General features: G+C 42.2%; 1 protein-coding gene across 2 annotated transcripts in view; it reads right to left on the bottom strand.

The window, feature by feature from the left end:
• SAMD12 (sterile alpha motif domain containing 12) overlaps nucleotides 1-22,397 on the bottom strand; it is a 431,004-nt gene extending 408,607 nt beyond the window's left edge. For both annotated transcript variants that reach the window (XM_061123568.1, XM_061123567.1), the window contains exon 1: nucleotides 22,257-22,397. In XM_061123568.1, the coding sequence (XP_060979551.1) occupies nucleotides 22,257-22,269 (13 nt within the window). In that variant the 5' untranslated portion in view covers nucleotides 22,270-22,397. The remainder of the gene's footprint in view (nucleotides 1-22,256) is intronic.
• Between the last annotated feature and the right edge of the window lie 193 nt (nucleotides 22,398-22,590).

Below are 22,590 nucleotides of genomic sequence, written 5' to 3'. Positions count from 1 at the left end.
CCACAGGAGGCTAGGAGGCAGGAACTGCTACGGCAGCCCTGACCTCCCAAGATGAAAGCCACTGTGCGAACAGGGCTACCACAGCAGAGGAGCCAACAGAGAAACAGAATTCAGGTGACACAACCAGAAACCTAGCCTTGGAAAAAGCTTCATCCAGATCTGCACCCAGGCTTCTGAGTTGGGTGAGCCAACAAAAAGCCTCTTTGTACTCAAGCCTGGTTGACTTAGGTTGGGTTTTCTAAGGCTGAAATTCATATCACATGTGTCACGCCAAACAAACTCCTAGTCTCGCGACTAGAAGGATCTTCAGATGTTAGTGGAGTGGTTTTCGAACTGTGTGTTAGGTAAGGAACTGGGATTTTTATCCTGAGTTCAACAGGATGCCCCTTGAGGGTTTTAAGCAAGCAAATGGCCATTTCAAATTTTTTCTAAACAATTATCCTGTATCTGTATGCAACACATTTGGGAGGCTCAAAACTAGAATGAGAAACCCTAAGATTAAGGCTCTTGGGTTTTCCAGGTGGGAAGAGATGAAGACCTAAGTTAGGACAAAGGTAGTGAAAATGAGAGGAGATGTGTTTGTAAATTATTTAGATCAGGGGTTGATCAGCTTTTACTGTCAAGGGTCTGGATAGTAAATATTCACAGCTTTGCTAACCAGACAGTGTCGCAATTGCCCAACTCTGCCACTGCAGTACAAAAGTGAAAGTTGCTCAGTCGTGTCCGACTCTTTGCGACCCCATGGACTACACAGTCCATGGAATTCTCCAGGCCAGAACACTGGAGTGGTTAGCTGTTCCCTTCTCCAGGGTATCTTCCCAACTCAGCGATCAAACCCAAGTCCCCCGCATTACAGGCAGATTCTTTACCAGCTAAACCACCAGGGGAGCCCAAGAATACTGGAGTGGGTAGACTATCTCTTCTCCAGTGGATCTTCCTGACCCAGGAATCAAACCGGGGTCTCCTGCATCACAGGCGGACGCTTTACCAGCTGAGCCACCAGGGAAGCTGCAGTACAAAGGCAGCAATAAGTCTGTAAACTAATGAGTGTAACTCTGTCCTAGGATGGTCATTTGCCAGACCCTGACTTAGATAGGAAAATGGGTCAAACCCATTTTACTGACTAGGTGTGAAGGAGGAGGAAATTGAAGAGTCAAATTGCTGGGTTTCTTCATCTTTATATTCTCAGTATTTGGTCCCAGGATCATAAACTCATTGAGTCAAAGAAGGAGAGAAACTCATTAAAATTATAGTTTAACCACCTCATTTTATTGGTTATGATATTGAGGGCAGGTGCCTCTGATGTAGCAACTAGTCAGCAGTGAAGGCAGGGCCAGAATTTTCAACTGGCTTCAGCAGTGCCTCTATTGCACTCAACTGTTCTTTTCCGTGCCTTTTCCAAGGGAAAAGATAAAGGTTTCCCTCTCTGCCTTGAGACCACCATGTTACATGCAATAAAAATTATTGTCTATTTAATAAGCAATGCTAGGCATCTATGATGTGTCCTAGGGCCACTGAGAGACTGCCTCCCATCTGGAAACCTTAAAAATCTTATCTTTGTTTCACACATTTTCCCCAAGCCATTTTTGTGCTTCTGACTTTTTTTTTTTTAAGATCTGATACTTTTCTTTAAAAGGGTTGTGAAACATACATCATACTTCTTTGCTCTAAGGATTATTCACTTTCTAATCTGAACAATGTTTTATGTTAAAAGCATATAAAGAATTTATTCAAGCCAAGAACTAAAGCACTGCTTATTCAGCCTCATGACAAGAAAAGAATAAATCACAGACATGTATTATCAGAATATAACTACAGTTGACTCCAACTGAAGACCAAAAAAATCCACTACGAGGTAAGTAAAATGCCTTCTGCCTGCTATGCAAAACCAAAAACCATACAAAGAAAAAGCCTAGAAGAAAATATGCCAAATACTAACTGGCTGTTTTTCGAAGTTAGGTCCCTGGATAATATATTTTTCTTTCTACTTTCCAAAGGGTATATGTAATAAGTGTGTAATTATGATTAGTTTAAAAGGGAATGTTGTAAAGTAAAATAAATAAATAATTTTTTTAAAAAAGGTTAAATTGACTGGTAAGGAAATGCTGCTATGTTGCATTTTCTAATTCTGGAATTTCTAACAGTATCTCCCTCTAGGATAGTAACAGAATATAGCAAATTATGTAAAAAAAAATTTAAAAACCTTCAGGTTTGCAACAAACTATGCTTTTAGGTCTTTGTAACTGGATAAATTATTTTTTTTAATAAAGCTGTGTTAACTGGATAAATTATTTTCCTTCATACATAGTGGATGATTCTTTATGCATTTCCAGACACCATACTCTCCTCATTATTACCCTATTTCCCTGTACGGTACCCTTTTTCTTTTTTCTCTCTTCTCCTGACAAACCCAACATGGCTGGCTGACTAAGTCTAAGTTCAAGCTTTTCTGAAAGATTATCTTTAAACATGGGGGTCTCACTGCCCTCAGGGGAGAGGTCTTGCTCACCTCTTTCTTCTTTCAGGGAGTCTTGACCTACTGGTGGCGCCCTGAGACTGGGAACCCAGATGTCCAAACGGACGGCAAAGGCGTCATCACAGAGCACGTGGTCAAGCCAACAGGCGAGTGCTCTGGGCTCCACAGTTGGCTTGTCCATAGAGGCCAGCTCAGCATCAGCCAGCTCTCCTCCATTTCCACCCCAGTGATGACGAACTGGTGGAAGACACACAGGACAAGCGAGGAGAAAAAGCCCGGTCAGAACGGAAAGAGCGGCTGTGGGAGACCCGTGGGGACATCTCTCTAAGTTCAAAAAGACCCAGTCAGCAGAAAGGAGCAGATGGGCAAGTCCCTAGGAAGCAGTCAGCAGAATGTGTGCTTGCCACCATCTGAACACACAAGGGTCTGCAGCTTCCTCAGAGGAGCCGCTTTGTGGTCTGAGCCAGCACTTTTCCACTCACCCTTTCCAGGCTAACTTACAGCTGGCTGCCACTTCAACAACAACCCCTGATCTCAAATATAAAACACACTCTTACTCCAAGAAGTTCCATAAACAGAACACTCTCTCTTTCAGGGTTGAATCTATTAATATGTTAGTTTGCCTGACTGCTTTTGTCAAATCTGAGTGATTATAGGTATACTATAGCACTAGGATGGAAGTTAGGAAACGTAAGGCTTTTTTCTCATCCCATTGAACATTGTTCAAAAAGCCTGATGTGCTGAGAAAAATGTGAATTCAGGTAACAGTTGTTTTCTGAGCACCTACTATGCACCAGGTATTCTTTTAGGAACTCACACACACATAGGTTATAATTGTAGTGGAAGAAAATTTCTGGTTAAAAGAATCCTCTTCGGAAATGGGCATTCCTAGAACATCTACACTTAGATTGCCAACTTTCTTAAAAATAATAAAATATACCTAGATAATGGAAGTTAACTGGTGACAAGGCTTATACTCAGCAGTCAGATACTAGAGTTTGAATACTGGGTCTTCTGAGTAATTAACCAGCCCAGCCCAATTAAAAACAAACCACCACCTACAACAAAAAAACTCCTAGAAGTCCTGACATAAGATGACCCATTCCCTTGTCCTAAAAAATATCCAGCCAATTCATCTTACAATGAAAACCATGATTGACAGACCCAATTTATAGAGATCTTCCTAATTTTTAGCATGGGCTATTTAAATGTAAGGAAAGCCTAATATCTACAAACATCTGACAATATCCAATCAAAAAAGACCAGAATGAATAGAAAGGAAAGTGTATTGGAAGAAATATAGAGTGAAATAAATTTCAGTTGAAAAAAGAAAAATGTTAGCATTAATATCCTCAATAAAATATAAAAAGATTACATCCACAAAACAAGATTAGGATGCTATAAAAACTTCAGAAAGCTAAAAAAATCTCTTTGGAAAGTTAAAAATGATAGTAGAAATTATAAGTGCCATAGAAGTTTGAAAGATAAAATTAATCTACCAGAAAACAGAACAAAAGGAACAGAGATGAGAAATAGGAAACATAGATTTCAAAAATAAGAACCAGTCCAGGAAATTTATCATCTCAAAAATAGCAGTCAGAGAAATAAAGAACAGAATGAATTGGATAAAAGGAAATCAAATAAATAATTCAAAAAAATTCTCAGAAATGAATGACATGAGTTTCTACTTTGAAAAACCACTAAGTACACGATGCAATGGATAAAAATAGACTCATACCAAAGCATATTCTCATCAAGTTTCTCAGCACTAGAAACAGAAGATTTAAGAATTTCAAAGAAATGTGTATTTCATACCAATGATCAAGAATGGAAAGACTTCCGATTTCTCAAAACCAGGACTGGAAACTAGAAGATATTAGAGGCTTCAAAATTGTGAGGGAAGGCAATTTTCAACTTATTTTTAAATGTCTAATCAATTTATCAATTAGATACAAGGGTAGAATACACACCTTTATCAGATATGTTCTCAAAAGTATGCTTCTCATGTACCTTTCCTCAGGAGGTAACAGGGGGATGGGGTCCATCAAAAAGAAGGTGGAAGCAAAGTAAGAGATCTAGGGTCCCGGAAGAGGGAATATAACACAGACACCAAGAAAGGCAACCCAAGGAGACTGGCGGAAGGAAATGCAAACACGACAGCGCTAAAGATCTAGAGATCGACTTGCTTAAAGCAAACCAGAATTCTTTGGGGAAACTGTTCTTCAGTGAGAAGAGATTGACAGAATACCATATGGATGTATTGAGAAGAGCTTTAACAAACAAATTTTTGTTTGGAATTAGTGATAAGTTTACAGAATATTAAGAAAATGATACCTCATTTTAAGCCATTTTTTAAAGAAAATAACTCATCTTGAAATTAAGCTCACAAAACTAATAAAAATAAAATCTCAAGTTTATAAAGTGCTTACTACACTTCCTTACACATAGTAAGTACTCAAAGAATTTAGACACTATGATGATGTTCTTAAACATAATACATATACAGGCTTCATTCTCAGTTTCTTTTATTAAGTAGCCTCAGACAAATACTTAACCAAAGCTTGTTTCCTTATATGTAAAATGGGAACACATATATTGCAGCAGGCATTATAAAAAATGGTTACAAGCCACAATCCTTGTACAGCAAACCCTCAATAAATGGTAAAGAATATCTGTCTATACTCACTTATTAAAAAAAAAAAAAAAAGGGCATGTCTCATTATCTGAAAATGTAACCCTAATTTACAAATATCTAACACTTAGAGGGCTTCCCAGGTGACTCAGTGGTAAAGAATCTGCCTTCAATGCAGGAGACGTGGGCTTGATCCCTGGGTCGAGAAGATCCCCTGGAAGACGAAATGGCAACCCACTCCAGCATTCTTGTCTGGAAAATCCCATGGACAGAAGAGCCTGGACTCTTCGTCCATGGGATGGCAAAGAGTTAGACAAGACTGAGCATTCATGCAGCACTTGGAGGACCCAGTGAAGTAGTAGCTGAATATAAAAATAACAGTGATTCTGAATGTTCACATGATCAAAGATTTTAGAATGTTAAGAATAAAAATGGGTGAACATCCTCCAGAGTATAAACAAGAAAATATCAATGAGACGTTAGGGCAGTGGTCCTCAACCTTTTTGGCACCAGGGACTGCTTTTGTGAAAGGCAATTTTTCCACAGACTGGGGTTGGGGGGATGGTTTCCAGATGATTCGAGTGCATTACATTTATTGTGTCCTTTATTTCTATTATTATTACATCAGGTCAGATCAGCAAGCATTAGATCCTGGAGGCTGGGGACCACTACATTAGGGAATAACTAGATAGACAGACTAGGAGACCAAGATGAAACATCAGAAGAAAAGGTAGAAAATCTTGTTACACATCAATCACTAAGCTGTAATAAAAGTTGACGAGAAGTTGACAGGCATAACCAAAAAGAAACTGTTACAACTCTGAGTTCTACAATTAACTTGGATCTTGTCCTCATCTTGCATAGATTTCTCATTCCACGTGGACTGTAGCCCGCCAGGCTTCTCTATTCTTGGGATTCTCCAGGCAAGAATACGGGAGTGGGCAGCCATTCCCTTCTCTAGGGGATCTTCCCGACCCAGGGATCGAACCTGGGTCTCCTGCATTGAAGGTAGATTCTTTACTATCTGAGTCACCAGAGAAGCCTGAAACACATAAACCTCTCATTATAAAATGTATTTTCTATGGTTGTGACCTTGACAATAACCATCAACAAATTACAGGACTAGCTCTGTGATGATACCTTGAGAAACGTGGACAGTTACATATCTGTTGCCCTCTCAAGAGCTCTAAGCATTGTCCTCAGTAGTGCTGCATCTGAAGAGAATGAAACTAAGCATCATGCTTACAGACATTTTTTAAGAAGGGAAGGGGGCAGAATAAAATTATACCAGGTACAGTCCATCACCTACATAAAGTCAAGGAAGAAATACAAACTCTCCCAGGGTGATCTACTAGGTGTATCAGGGTAAACAAGCCTCCTTGTTTAGTAGCAACAGAATGGGCACCAAAGTCATCTGAATTGGGGTTTGAATTCTTGATCCATCATTTACCAGCTGGTCACCCTGTTTGTTTAACCTACACACTGAGCACATCATGAGAAATGCCAGACTGAATGAGTTACAAGTTGGAATCAAGATAGACGGGAGAAACACCAACAGCCTCAGATATGTGGATGATACCACTCTAATGGCAGAAAACAAAGAGGAACTAAAGAGCCTCTTGATGAGGCTGAAGGAGCGTGAAAGAGCTAGCTTAAAACTAAGATCATGGCATTGGGTCCCATTACCTCATGGCAAATAAAAGGGGGAAAGGTGGAAGTAGCGACAGATTTCCTCTTTCTTGGGATCTAAAATCACTGAGAATGGTGAATGCAGCCATGAAATCAGAAGATGCTTGCTTCTGCGCAGGAAAGCTATGACAAACCTAGACGGTGTGTTGAAAAGCAGAGACATTACTCTGCCAAGAAAGGTCTGTATAGTCTAGGCCATGGTCTTCCCAGTGGTCACATACAGTTGTGAGAGCCAAAGAATTGATGCCTTTGAACTGTGGTGCTGGAGAAGACTCCTGAAAGTCTCTTGGGCATCAGGGAGATCAAAGCAATGAGTCTTGAGGGAAATCAACCCTGAATATTAGTTGGAAGGACTAATGGTGAAGCTGAAGCTCCAGTATTTTGGTCATCTGATGTGAACAGCCAACTTAAAAGACCCTGATGGTGGGAAAGATTGAGGGCAGGAGTAGAAGGGGGTGACACTGGATGAGATGGTTGGATGACATCACCGACTCAATGGACATGAGTTTGCGCAAACTCTGGGAGACAGAGAAGGACAGGGCAGCCTGGCATACTGCAGCCCATGGGGTCACAGAGAGTCACACACAACCAGGTGACTGAACAATGAACAACAATGATTTGGGGGAAATTATTTAATATGTCTGGGCCTTAATTTTGTTATGTAGAAAATGAATATTAACAACCATCTTGTAGGGTTACTGGGAACTGTCAGTATTTAAGACCACCAATATGGCCTGGACCCCAATCCATGAGGAAAGTTCCAGTCTATCAATAGTCAATAACAGCTGTACCAATGTATGTTGGCTGAGAAGCAGTCCCAGCTGCTAATATCAGCAAGTGCCTAATAAATGTTAACTATTGTTATTTGTAGTTTCTTATTTGTTTTCATATTTTTCCTTTCTATGGTAAATATGAAAAATTTTCATACCTGAAAAGTGTTTGTTTAAATATTACTTCCATATGACTATTTAGAAGATACAATTACAGAAAATCTATAAAATACTAGGAGAGAGAAAGAGAAACTTATCACTTGAGCCAAGGATTAGAGGCCTCCAGGGAAGTCCACAACTTCAGGCTCCATTCTGCCTGCCTTCACTCATAATTGAAGAAAATCCTTGCTCCCTTTTAGAGTATTCCACTTCAAAGTAGGCACTGTACCATCCCTTCCAAATCATGGCAGCAATTACAGAAGCCAGAATAAAAAAGACTTGAGACAGCGAGCTCTAAATCTGAGCTCTCTCACTAATGAGTTATGTGACCCTGGGCAAGAGAGCCTTCACGTCCTAATTTATGAAACGGGAACACGAGCGCCTGGTCCAGCTGCCAATAGGTCAGCTGTGGCTCCAATGAGAGGCCGTACCTGGGAAGGCAAGCCAGGGCGGTAGGGTTGCAATGATGATGGCCTTGGGGTGAGCCCCAGCAAACGTGTGGGTGCCAAAAAGCCAAGTGACTGAATTTCAGTTAAGAAACCCGGGCCAGGCAAAGCAGGTCAGAGGGAGGCAGGAGCTTCATGGGGTTGTAGAGAGGCACTTAGCGAGCAATAGACGGAACATTAGCTGGGGAAAATCACTCTCCCTTATCATTAGAATCAGGGACAATGACCTCAGCACCCTGAAAACCTAAATCTTAAGGCCTTTAAAAGCAGAAAAGAGGCAGGAGATGGAAGGAAATGGAGATGATGTTCCCGTCTCGGCAAAACCGTACAGTTGGCCAAGTTTATTTTCAGCATCATTTCACCTTTTTTCTTTTCACTTTTCTGACACCACTTCTACTTGCTGTTATTTTCCTGAAACCCTGAAACCAGGCTGTAGAATGAGGGTACCCTTGTGGTACCCACTGGCTGGCCTGTACACCCAACCCCTGTTCCACAGGCAAGCACCCCCCTCCCACCCCCACAAAGCCTAACCTCTCCAGAAGAGGACTCATGTTCTGAAAAGCATCCCCCTCAACATTTGAGAATTCAAAGTCCTCGATTCCATGCTTGTCCTACCTGGAGTTAGTTATTACAAAATAAACTCAGGCAAGAAATTGTCATTGACCCACTGACAATGTCAGTGGATGTCCTTAGAGGTCATCCTTTAAAAATTTTTCATTGATATAACTGACATAACAGTATATTAGTAGGTGATCATTTAATAGTCTCATAATTTTAAAAATTCTGATGATAATGTCTGAATCCAGTATTCCCCACAGTGTCCTAACTAGGAAATGGGATGAACATCTTTTTAAGACTTTTTTTTTTTTTTTTTGATGTGGACCATTCTTAAAGTCGTTATTGAGTTTGTTACAATATTGCTTCTGTTTTAGGGTTTGGTTTTTTTGGCTGCAAGGCATGTGGGAGCTTAGCTCCCTGACCAGGAATCAAACCTGCACCCCCTGCATTAGAAGGTGAAGTCTTATCCACTGGACCGCCACGGAAGTCACAAACATCTTCTGTTTTTAATCAAATTCTAGCTTTACCAAGAACTAGTTGAGTGACCACAAGTAAGTCACTTAACATCTCTGCACCTCTTTTGTTATTTGTAAACAGGGATGATGATGGTACCTACCTCACAAGATTCATGTGAAGGTTAATGAATTAACGTATAAGTTTAGAACAGTGCCTATCATAGTATAGGTAGTAATATTTTTAATAGTCATGTGTTTTATTTTATAGTTATAACATTTATTACCTGTACCAACCACCCTTTCCAGAAAGAACACCTTCTCCGAGACATAATACAGCTAAATTCTTGCTGGTGCTGATGGCCCTTGCTCTAAAGGTTACCTCTTTTATCCTTTGTATCTTCAAAATCTCCCTCTCCACTGGGTCAATTCACACACAATCTAGAAACACTCTCAAATATTTCATAGCTTAAAAAAATATATATATCTTGCTCTGAACTGCTTCCCACCTACATGAGACCCCCTGTTTTCCTTCTTCCAACTTCTCACAATATTTACAACTCCCTTGACCTTGATCTCTCCCTTTCCATAACTACTCCCTTTCCATAACTCCCTTTCCTTTCCGCTTTTACACCTCTTCTTTCCATTTCTTGATGATACATTTGCATCAAGAGTAGCTTCCTCAACACCCCCAAAGTATTATAATGTGGATTTGCCTCCCCATTTCATCAGAATACCTTAAATTTTTACCAAACCACTGGGTACTTCCCAGCACATGTCTCATTAGCTGTCTTAGTTCATCATGTGATGCTGAGACTCTCCACTCTGAAATGGTACCCCTCCTTCCACTGGCTGCTTCTTCCCATCTCCTTCAGCCTCCTCTTCCTCACCCTATCCCTTAAACTGCTGGTACTGGTGATCCTGCTCGTCACATATGAAATTTCCCTGACTTACCCACCTACTGTCTTGCCTTAAACATGAACATAGAAGGATGTGCAAAGTGAACACGTGGAAGAAGGAGCTTCCAGGTGGGGAGACCAGCATAAAGAATATGGTAGGGAGTCAGTGTGCACTGTGAGTCAGCACACAGCTGATCCCTGGGCCCCTCGAGTATCAGGGAAGGTTCCTAAGGGGAAAGAGTGGAGATCAGCCTGAAGCAGGGGGGCAGTGACAGTCTGGAAAAGTCCCTGACTGCTTAGGAGTTTGGCTTTGATTTTACTGGCAGTCGAGTGTCCCCGAAGAGTTGGGAGCAACTATGTGGCTGCCACACCCCATAACTACACAATCTCAAATCCTATTCTTCCCGGCGCCCCCACTCTGAAATGTTTCTCACATCTGTTCCTCCATTCCTTTCTTTTCCCTTATCTGATTACTTTAGCTTCCTTGGTTTTTCAGTTTCTCCAGGCTGTGATCAAATTTTCCATAGAAGTTAAGTCTTAAAAACACAAACGAACAACAAAACAAAAAAACACCCTTTGAGAACATCTTCTGGGGAGTCAAGGGCAGTGAGAGGACCATTGCTGTGGGCATGGCGGCTCCCTCTGATTGAAAGCAGAGCCCTCTACACTGCCCACTTTGCCCAAGTCCATATATTCTTCTTTTTTTTTTATTAAGATACATTCACAAACCAAGTCTTGAATCTGAAGCAACATAAGCCCCATGAGGGAAAGGTTGGTGGCCTTCCATTCTTTTATATCACCTGGTGAGTGCTGTTCACAGAGCTGAGTTTATCACAAGTGCACAATGAATATTTATTATCCAAATAACTCATTTGTGCTGGGTACATAAGTAAATATGAAAACCCACAGGGATAAACAGCAGCAACAAAAACCCAAAGACCTCAGGCTCTTACACAGGGGGAAACTAAAGTGCAGAGAGCCGAGATGAAGATAAATATCTTATTAGAGATTTGATCTAAAAACCTGGAAGAGTTTTTCCCTACTGTAGAGCAATGTTTTGTTTATTACACTGTTTTATTCTTCCCCTTAAATGGTCAACATTTCCAACAAACAGCTAGTAAAGTAGAGCCAAACTACCAAACTGAAACAAAACCAGAAAGCAACACAGGACTGTGAAAAAGCTTCCCTGGTAGCTCAGTTGGTAAAGAATCCGCCCGCAATGCAGGAGACCTGGGTTCGATTCCTGGGTCAGGAAGATCCCCTGGAGAAGGAATAGCTACTCCTCCAGTATTCAGGCCTGGAGAATTCCATGGACTACATAGTCCATGGGGTTGCAAAGAGTCAGACACAACTGAGTGACTTTTACTTTCACTGGAACATGGCAAAGTTGGTAACAAAGCCCAGTTGCACCACCAATTAGCTGTGTGGCCTTGGAGAAATTACTTATCTTCTCTGGATCTAAAGTCTCTCAGCTATGGGCTGGGGAATCAACTATCTCATTGCATTATGAAAACTAATGTCTGGAGAAGACTCTTGAGAGTCCTTTGGACAGCAAGGAGAACAATAAATCCTAAGGGAAATCAACCCTGAATACTCACTGGAAGGACTGATGCTGAAGCTCCAATACTTTGGTCATCTGATGCAAAGAACTAACTCATTGGGAAAGACCCTGATGCTGGGAAAGACTGAAGGCAGAAGCGGGTGACAGAGGATGAGATGGTTGGATGGCATCACCGACTCAATGGATATGAGTTTGAGCAAACCCAGGAGATGGCAAAGACAGGAAAGCCTGTGTGCTGCAGTCCATGGGTCACAGAGTCAGACAAGACTATGCAACTGAACAACAACAATGTCTGGAGAATGGCCATCAAGAGGCTGGCTTAGTAACCGGTGGTAACTAATGAAAAGACATTAATCTTCTTGTTTACTAAACAAATAGTTGTATGCTTTCTATGTGCCAGACATAGTTGTTGGCACTAGAGATTTATCAGAATATATTTTTAAAAAGTCAAATGGCTGTTCTAAAGAAGACCACGTTCATCTTTATTCCCTGGAGAACAGAATGACAGCCCCAGTCCCCTTTCCCATGAAAAATACAAAGTCCATATACATATTGTGCATATGGTTTAAGGGGGTCAAGGATTCCATGAGACCTTCAGTCCCCTCTTCTGATCTTAGACTAAGAATCTTGCCCCCATACCAGCATCTCCAAATATACTTATTAAGAATGATTCAGGCCATGTGTTAGATTCAAGGCCCCATTTCTGACTCAAAAAAATACCATCCAAGGGAGGAGAGGAGGAATGTGGATGTTATCAAGTGCCCCAGAGGAATCTCATTACTAAGGAAACACTACCTAAGCAGATCAGTCTTCAGAACACCTGCTTTTCCTAAGCTTATCCACGGTATTGGTGGTGATTTAGTTGCTAAGTAGTGTCCAACTCTTTGCAACCCTATGGACTGTATGTAGCCCACCAGGCGCCTCTCTCCATGGGATTCTCCAGACAAGAATACTGGGGTGGGTTGCCATTTCCTTCTCCAGAGGATCTTCCTGACCCAGGAATCAAACCCAAGTCTTCTGCATTGCAGGCAGATTCTTTACCAACTGAGTTACATTTATGACTCAAAAACATACCATCCAAGGGAGGAGAGGAGGAACATGGATGTTATCACCAAGTGTCCCAGAAGAATCTCATCACTAAGGAAACACTACCTAAGCAGATCTGTCTTCAGAACACTTGTTTTTCCTAAGCTTATCCACGGTATTACAGGACTATAAATCAAATTCTGCTAGAGACTGGCATATACTGGATGCTCAATAAATATCTGCGAGTATAAAATGAAGAATATTTCACTTTTAAGCTATGGGAAGTAAATGCTATACTCGCCTAAATTTCCAAGATGCCTTAACACCAAAGGGCAATCCTATAGTTTATTCAGGCAGATTTAATTTTTTTTTTTTTACATTGTGGTTAAGTTATCGCAGAGAGCAGAAAACAAACAGAAAGCAAAAGCTAAGGCATCACAAAGTACTGACACACACCTGGTTCTAATCTCAGAGATGGAAGGAAAAAAAGGGTGATGACTCAGCCAAGACCAGGAGGTGAATGTCCATTTCTTGGCTACTGGTTGCTGTCTTCCCTCCAGCTATAAACCACTGGCATCAAGGGGAAAATAAGCAACTCTAAACAAAATTAAGTGCAACGTTCATCTACTGAAGTCTGGTTAATATTATATTTTCACCTCTATGTAATGCACAGGCACCTTCTCAAAAACAAACACAAAAACCCTAAACTGACATTTTACAACCTCCAACAGGGTAGCACTGCATTAAGGCAACCATGTATCATACAAATTCTGGGCTATCCCAAACTCAAATACTCCAAAGACCACTGGGAAATTCTGAAAATCCTAATGCATCCATACCCAAATTATAACTCCAAAACCATGTTTTGCACTTGGAAGCAATTCCATGATAAAGCCCTCCATCTAATTTGTGGCTGAGCAAAATCTGGTCTTTGCAGGTGAATCAAGCACTGCTTCCACTGTATAAAGGGAGAGCTAATGAAGGCCCAATTTTCAATCAGATCACACACAGTCACACTTAAAATTTAAATCACTAGAGATTGAATCAATTAACCTTTTCTCAGGCTTCATAAAATGGAGTCCTTGGCTCCACCAGCAACTCCCCTTGGCAGGCAAGACCAATTCCTTCCAGGGATAGGAGGTAAAATTTTCCTGCTCCAGTTCAACTCATCTATGGCCTCTCAAGCATGTCCTTCCCCAATTTTCCTCCAAAGGGAAGCCCTCCCTCATCTGGGCTGCATTCTGTATCTGGTTTTCCACAATAACCACCACCAAAACAAAACAAAAAATCAATATCCAGAACTTAATGGCAAACTCCTGTTACTTTTAATTATAAAGGGAATTTAACAGCTTTCTTTTGGATGTAAAACCAGTGATGTGTCCAGGCCAAATCCATCCTTGAAGTCTGGACTAACCTGGAAACCAAGATACATATGTGCCATTGCTTTACTTGCATGTTCTTCCATAATATAGCTCAGGGAACTCACTTCTGGAAAACTCTTTCCTTCTAATTGTCCCCATTAATGTAATTATCTTATTCTTGTGAGGTCCTCATTATGAGCAGATGATTAATAGAGAAAAAAATCCAAATTGAGAAAAATACGTATGAGACAGTAACTCTAGAGAACAGTTTGGCAGTTTCTTATAAAATTAAAACACACACTGACTCAAATTCCACTCTGAGCTATTCATACAAGAGAAATAACTATGTTTACACAAAAACCTGTATGCAGCTACTAACAGTCATTTATTCATAATTACCACAAACTGGAAACAATCTAAACATATAATTGGTGAATAAACTGTGGTACATCCATTCAATGGAATGCTTGCTATTCACCAATTAAAAGGACTGAATGATGAATTTCAAATGCATTATACTAAATGAAAGAATTCAGAATCAAATGGCAACATAGCATATGATATCATTTTATCATAGTATATGATATTTTACATAACCTTCTGGAAAAGGCAAAAGTATAAAGACAAATCAAAACAGTATGTTTACCAGAGACTGAACAAAGTGTAACTAAAGGGAACAAGAAATCTTTCCTGGGTGTAGGAATTGAATTTGATTTTCTTCATGGTTACAAGACTGAATAAATTGTATATGTTTGTCAAAACTCAAAGAACTACAAAAGGTAAATTTTACTGAATGTAAATTATACCTAAATAATCTGAACTTTAAACTTTTTAAAGTACTAATGTAGAACAGAGAGGGAAGGAAATACAGACTCAAGTTTCAAAAATTAAGAGTGAAACAGTTTGAATGATACTTGGAGAGAGAAATGGAGATGTTTATCTCCAGTTTAACCAACTTAGATTAAAATTTCAAGTATCTGTTAATTCTTAGAACAACAAAAAAAAAAATCAAATTTTTTTGTTATATAGCTCCTCCAAGATTTATGTCTGTAGGACAAAACATTTTTCATTTTATGTTTGATTTTTCACAGCCCATTTATAAAGGAGATCATTTTCTCCCCAAAGTATTTCAGGGCATCATTTTTCACCAGAGACTTCTCTTAATCCTTACCTGGTCTAATTCTTTTCTTGGTTCCTACCAAATCAGCATCATAGGTCAACTTTCTCTTGTTTAATGGTTATCTGGCCTAACTAAGCCAAATCTTAATTGGGTCACAGCTGTCTCATTCTGTCAGTTTTCCAATGTTACTTTCATAGAGTCCATGAATTTTCTTCCTCTTTTGCATGATCTGAAATTTCTCTTTGCAGTCAATTTGCATGCACAAATGTATAACTGAGCAATTATCAGAGTAAGAGAGCCCAACCTACAAAATTGTGGGTGTTGAGTGGAAAGTAAATTTTTGGTGGAGAGAGATTAAGTATTAATTAATTAAGATTAAGATTAAGTATTAAGTATCTTTAGTAAATAAACACATTCATATTATGAGGAAACTCAGGGAGGATAGAGAAGGACAGGGAAGCCTAGTGTGCTGCAGTCCATGGGGTCAGAAAGAGTCAGACATGACTTAGTGACTGAACAACAACAATTATGATCACTTTTACTTCCTGCTGTTAACCTCATGTCAGGGAATCACATAATGAATAAAATAAAATACTACACTTAAAAGTGAGGATGGCTTTTATTTTACCTATTATATTTTGTTGGTTTTATCCCAACTCTGAGGATCTGCATTCCTTCATTAGCAGCTAGTATACAGACACAGTAATACCACTGGGCTAGAAAAATGACTTCTGGACAGAATAGCACCAAACACCTTCCAGAGCATCAACAGCAGCTGAGGAACAAAGGAACTGAAATTGCCAGCTGGTTCCTCCCAGCACCAGGTGCCCTGGGGAAAAGGCTGCAAAGAGAAGGCAGTGAGGCGGCCCGCTGTCACCCAACAACCGCCACCCCTGTGTGCTCTTCCCTTGGGAGGCAAGCTATACGAGCAGCTTCTTGCACCCACACTTTAGAAGAATCAGACTAAATATAGCCAAGTGTGCTCTCATGAGCCAGCTCTGAGCTGGTAGTGCTGTGACATCCACATCAGAAAATTGGGGAGGAATCAGGAGGGCAGTTTTCCTAGCTCACTCTTGTGACAAAAAGACCACAGGCAAGATCCAACTGGGCTGCGGGGAGTGCTGGAGGTCTGGCCAAGTGGATAATGCAGCCCATAGGAAAAGGAATGTACCAGACACGACAGGCGCATGCCCGTTCACTACCCTGCCCATAGAGGGCTAAACAGCCACAACACTAGAACTTGGTGGGGGGAACGCCATTAGGGAACACACATCCCACTCACAGCCCTCTGTTCTCTGTCCTTCCCCAATCCCCCACTCATGACTATTGTGCTCCAAAGCTCATTCAAAGGCGGTCCCCTTGGTTAGGTCATCCCATCCCGTCCAGCTCTGAGCTAAATGCTCTGTCTGTTCTCAGACCTCCCACGTTATGTTGCTTGTACTTTTATTTAGCACTTATATCATTCAGCTTTCATCTGAATCTGTCTCCAGCCAAGTGGACACAGGGGAAGGCTAAGCTTTCTTCTTTATGGACTCCCCCCCAAATCTAGTAGAGTTCCTTGCACACAGGCAATGTTCTCCAGCTTATTAACAGCAAATGCCCAATGCCAGAGAAAGAGAGTTTGCAATTTTCTCCTCTTTCTCCCAATGCACCAAATGTACAATGTCTGATGCTCACTCCCCAGGGAACAGGGACAGGCTTTGGATCCCTGGCTGCCCCTCCTGACTCACTCAGCATGTGGATGGAACCCAGCTACAATGGCTACATGTTATCACATATCCCACATGTCTTCACCTTAGCACCAGCCCTGGTTCCTTCTGGCCTAAAACCACAGCGAGACAGAAAAGAAAGAAGGGTGGACTGAAAGGAATTAGCAAGGGCGGGGCCAGGTAAGAGCAGGATTAGACTGAAGTCCTGTCCAACCAGTTAGAGATCAGGAGAAGAGCTGGGAGTGGCAGGAAGTCAGGCGAAGGGCCCCTCCTCTCCTTCATGCACAGTCACTCACAGGAGCTTTCCATGATGGGCTCCCATTCATCACTCTCAAGTCTTAAAACAGAGTAATTGGTTAAGCTGCTGCTGCAGGAAAGTCCGATCTTGTGGGATACAGAACAAAATAAATATTTAAAAAAGACGAAAAAAAAAGACCCTTGGTGAAAAGTGAAATGCAGGAGACTCGGGTAGCAAGTAGCTGAACACTGACTCCGGGATGCTGTGCAGTCACAAGGAAAGCAGGCTGATGGCTGCACTGCCTTTACAACCGTCCACTTCTGCAGATGAACGCAGCTGAGGGTTCTCCTTGGGGAGAACGCGGGGCCTACTGCAGAAATCAGATGCAACCATAAGCTTACCCATTCATTCAGTCTGCCACTCATTCACTGACTCATTCATTCACCCAACCTCACGGAGAGTCTATCATGGGTCAGGCAAAAAGCCCCACCAAGGAGAAGTGCGCAAAAACCATGTTCCCCACATGGAAATGCAGCTAGAAAAACTGGAGGTGGGCTAGCACCCAGAGAGCCATTTTCCTCCTTGATTCCTGTGCCATGGGGGACAATCCAAGAGGAGGGCACTGCTGGTTTCTCTCCACTCTCGATGGGCTCTCCTCTGGCGAGAAGACAAGTAGACACATGCAAGCCTGTGAAAGGGAGCAAGGCATCTGTAGTTGGGGCCTTTCTCTCTCTCTCTGGGTCCCAGGTGCTTGCTGAAGGAGCCCATCTCCTCTCTGCAGTCCAGGCTGCCAATGTCACAGAGACAGGTGCTCCCATAAGGGGTAAACTCGCTGCTGGGATGCAGTATTAGCAAATCTACTTTACCACCCAGCCCAAAGTTAGAAAAAGAATAAAAAAATAACTCCTGTACCCTTCTAATCAAGACTATGTCTTTATCTCCCATTGTGATTGTGACTCAGTTCTGAAGGCCAGCAGGGTACAGAGTCACTTTTCATGACAGCTTCTCTTTGCCACGAGATTCCAACCATCTTGTTTCTTCCTCTTTCCCCAGCCACTGTTAGGATTACTTATCCTTACACTATTTTGGTGATGGGCAGTTTTGTCACTCTTTCACAGGAGAAAAACTATAGAATGTGAGCAATGAATGACTAATCAGAGGCTATCTGATAAGTTAGCTTGTTCATTTTAGATGGAGAATGCAGATTCCCTAGCCCAATGTCATTTACAGCACGCAGTCTTCTACTGGAAATCTTTTTGGAGGGGTGGTGAATATTGGGACTCATCTTTCTGCCATGGAAGAGGAACTATTATTCTATTAGATCTGGAATAGAAACACTATATATAGTATTTCTCCATTCCATTTTTCTTATACAGCTGAGGATGATGCAGGGAGAGGAAATGGGGACCAAGGTAGGAAAAGTTTTCTTTTGCTCTGAAGCATTTATATTGGGTTGGCCAAAAAGCGTGTTCACTTTTTTCCATAATGCTGTATGGAAAAACCTGAATTAATTTTTGGGCTAACCCAATACTTCACTCAAGAAAAAGTTACTAAGGTCCTCCAAAGTGCCAGGTACCAATCTTGGAATACACAGGTGGATACAACACTATGCCAGATAAAACTACTTTTTCCCTCTGCCTACCACTCTGGTTAGAAAAGTGTCTCAATGGATACAACTGTCTTCACAGTCTCCATGGAGAATGGATTACTCTTGGTTTCTGCAGGCTACCTCCTTTCTAGAGGTCCTAGTTCTCTAGCTTAATGGAGTAATTTCTTACAACATGTTTTTAAGAAGAAAATGGATGCCAATACACTCAATCTGAATGCAGACCACAACACATTCTGTGGCTGGAAAGCACAGCTTTAAGCTGCCCACAGGTATAAGACTCAGATCATAACCAGGTTAGGGACTACACCTAGGATGGTGTAATTAATTCAAAGAAAACTTAACTCAGGATAGCTATAAAATACACAAACAGCATCTCATTTTCAATGTAAACTCAGTGTTACAGGTTCAGCAAAATGAATGAGCCACCCACTTGCTCTTAACACTTTTACAAGTTCAAGCTTACTTAAGAAAACAGGTTACACACTGCAAGAAAAAAAAAAACTTCTAATTTGTTACTAATTACAAAAACTGACATGAATAAGTGAAAATTCAGGGTAGAAAACAGGTTCCAAATAGTATTGCTTTTTGAAAGAAGGAGGGTAGTACAAATAACAGTTACAGAGAATCCACCTTCTGGGTAGCCTTAATAAGCCCTTTTCTTTTTATTTAACACTCACAACTTTAGTAGGACCTAAACAGTAGTGTGCCTATTTTTTCCAGATGCAGAAACTAAATCTCAGATGCTAAGTAACATGTAGTATATTTCCTATACCATTCCCACTGGTGAAATTTCTTTCTCAGTGTTTCTCAGTGAGCTTGGGGAAACTGGTTGTTCCCTGGTTTTGGGTTGGGAATTTTGTATGAAAAGGCCATGCACAGCAGGACATTTAGCATTGCTGGCCCATGGACACAAAACATCAAGCCAGACTCTGCATTATCTCAAACACGCTCTAGGCAGAAATATCCCTCTCAGATGAAAACCACTGCTCTAGAAGAGTCTTTGAGCATCAGAAGACTAAAGAGAGGGGGCACATCCTTTAAAAGCCTCCCTATCTTCAAACCTCTCAGAAATCCTAAGAAAGTCCCATGCATCCTTAGGTAGTCAGTTACAAACGCACCATGGATTTCACGAGCATTTATTGAATGCCTATCACGGGTCAGGTAGTATACTATAGACTGGGAGTACAATGTCAAAATCATATGGTCTCCACTCTTAAGGGGTTGCAGTTTCACTAGAGTCCAGTGAGAGACATGAAGTAAGGCAAGTGTTAGGATGGATGGAAGCACAGGTGCTTAAGGGAACAGAATGCTAGAGGCACTTGCCCCAGACTGAGTGAACCACTCAGAAGCCAGAGGGAAAGGAGGGCTAAGACAAGTTCCCAGAGGAGTTTACCCTGCACCTTGAGAGACCAAGTGAGAGTAGCCAGGAAGGGCCAAGTTCAAACCAAGAAGCCCGCCTTTGTAAAGACCAGAGACAGGAATATTTGCAGCCGAAGTTTAAAACGTTCCCTTTATTCTTCAAGTCGAAGCCTCATTGTGATTCCAGCTCAGGATCTCCTGTTTACTAGACAGCCACTTTAACCAAACAAGCCACTAGAAAATAAAATAAGCTCTCCACAGTCCAGGCATACTTCCTTTCAAAGCCTTTGTTTTTGTAAGGTCTGGCTTCACTGGTATAACAACCCATCAGACAAGAAATATGACTAATTCTATACTTCTTCCAGCAAGCAGGAAATTGTTTTCAAGTACACCCTGGACTGGTAACCAGTGGGAGTGCCCGTCACTTGAGGACACAGAAGAGTGGGAAAGAGAAGATATCATGTCATCTCAGGGGTGAAGTAGAGAGGGTGCCAGTAGGTCAGCTTGCCCTTGGCCTCAGCTCAGTGAACTTTATCTTGGTTGTTTTTTTCTTTTTTTTTCATCTAAAGTCTTGTCTCAGTTACCATCAACTGTAATAATGCAAAAAGTCAGATTCTCACTCTACTATTACATTTGCTTGGAAAAGAAAGCTGGTTATTTTTTCAAAGTCACATATATGATTTGTTGTTATTTAGAAGCTAAGTTGTGCAACTCTTTGTGACCCCATGGACTGTAGCACACCAGGCTCCTCTGCCCATGGGATTTTCCCAGGCAAGAATACTGGATGGAGTGGGTTGTCATTTCCTTCTCCAGAGGATCATATATATGTATATATATAAAAACAGAATTCTATAAATAACTTAAAAGCCAAATATATGCATTAAAGGTAGGTAGATAGGTAGATAGAAGTGCCCAGCTGGGGAAATCTTCAAACCTCAGACAGCCCAAAAGCAAGTCTTCCAAGTTAATGGAAGTCGATTACAGGAGCTGAGTTGTTGCTTCTTCAAGTTGCTACGTAATTAACAAGAGTACTCTAACAAGAGTCAGAGTAGCTCAGTTGCTGTCACCTGGGGTGGGGAGGGGAGAAAGACGCCAGTAAGCTCTCATGGTTTCTTCTTGCCTCCGGCCTCCAAGGAGCAAGCTCATTTCCCCTTGGCAAGGAGCCTGCCACAGCTGGCAAGCATGCCCTCTTTCCAACACCCATTTCCTCTACGACCTGAGCCACACTCAGGAACCATAATTCTGGAGATGAACGGATGCTCCCCTTCAGTCTCATGCTCATTTCACTTTATCATTCAGGCACAGTTTGGCTACTAGTGCAGCATCATAAACCCGTCTGGCCCACATACTTTCCCCCAGAAACCACCCTCAGGGAAAAAGCCAGTCTTCCAAGGTGAGAGAATCTGAATGAAAACTTGGGATTCCATACAAACCGCCCATCCCGGGATTCAACCGGGAAGTTCAAAGGAAACAGGATCATAGAGCCCGCACTGTAAAGCCAAAGGCCAAAATTATATGAGGAAAGAAGAAGGTGGGCTTCAAAGAGGAGGATTCACCCCAATGGAAGAGGTTGATTGCCCTCATCCCTGACTGACTGTTTCTGTAAACTCTGCCAGCCTCGGGAGGGTTGTATGAACAGAAGCAGGTGTAGGACCACGTCCACCCTCTGGGTACATCCACTGCTGTCGCTTCTGGGTACACACGACGTGGGGCCCTCGACCCAATAGCAGTCCATGCTTCCCCATGACGCACCTGGTGAGGGTCCTCTCCCACGTGCAGGCGTGGGGAGCGGGGGTGGGCAAAGCGAGCATCTACCAGCCGCGAGGCCAAGGAGCTGGCTCCGGTGTATGGGGCTGGAGGTGGGGAGCATCAAAAAGGGCACCTCGGGGCTGAAATCTCAAGGCGACCTCTCAGGCTTTCCCCCCATTTCCAGCACATCGTTTCGCATTAGGGACACTCTTCGCCTACAACCTAGAGTCCTGCGCAATCTACTTGTCTTTCTAAAGCAACAGAATAAAGCGCCCACTGCCTTCCGTGGCTCAGGTGAGTGCCAAGAAGAGGTGTTAAGAGGAAAGGGCCCGCTCGCCACCACCCCCTTTCCTTCCTCCCCAGGTTCCCCAAGCTTCAGCAGGGATGTGTGTTTTGGGGTGCGCGCGTTAAGAGGGAGCTTAAAATGCCCAAGCGTCCCTTACCTTCCACAGCCATTCTCTCAGAGCTCCCCTAACGCATGCATAATTTTCTTGGCGGAGATACTCCTCCTGCCCCGCGATCCCACCCCCTCCTCGCGTTTTCGCCTAAATATTCTGCGCTCATCTGCTCCAGGACCAACCTGCCGCGGTCACGCAAAGCGAGGCTGCCGGCTCCCGGCTCGGCGCAGAGCAGCCTGGGGACTGTAGTTTCCTCTCTTCCCACCGACCAGAGAGAGCACCCCGAGTCCTCCGTGGGGGGCGGCCCCGCCCCCACATGGGCTGGCAGCTCGGGTTTCATCGGACGCAAGCAGAGAAATCTCTCTGGGTGGGGGGGTCT

Source organism: Dama dama, chromosome 21 (assembly GCF_033118175.1).
Source record: "Dama dama isolate Ldn47 chromosome 21, ASM3311817v1, whole genome shotgun sequence".
NCBI lineage: Eukaryota > Metazoa > Chordata > Mammalia > Artiodactyla > Cervidae > Dama > Dama dama.
Note: the sequence above shows the minus strand (reverse complement) of the source record. Positions and strands in the feature narration are given on the sequence as shown.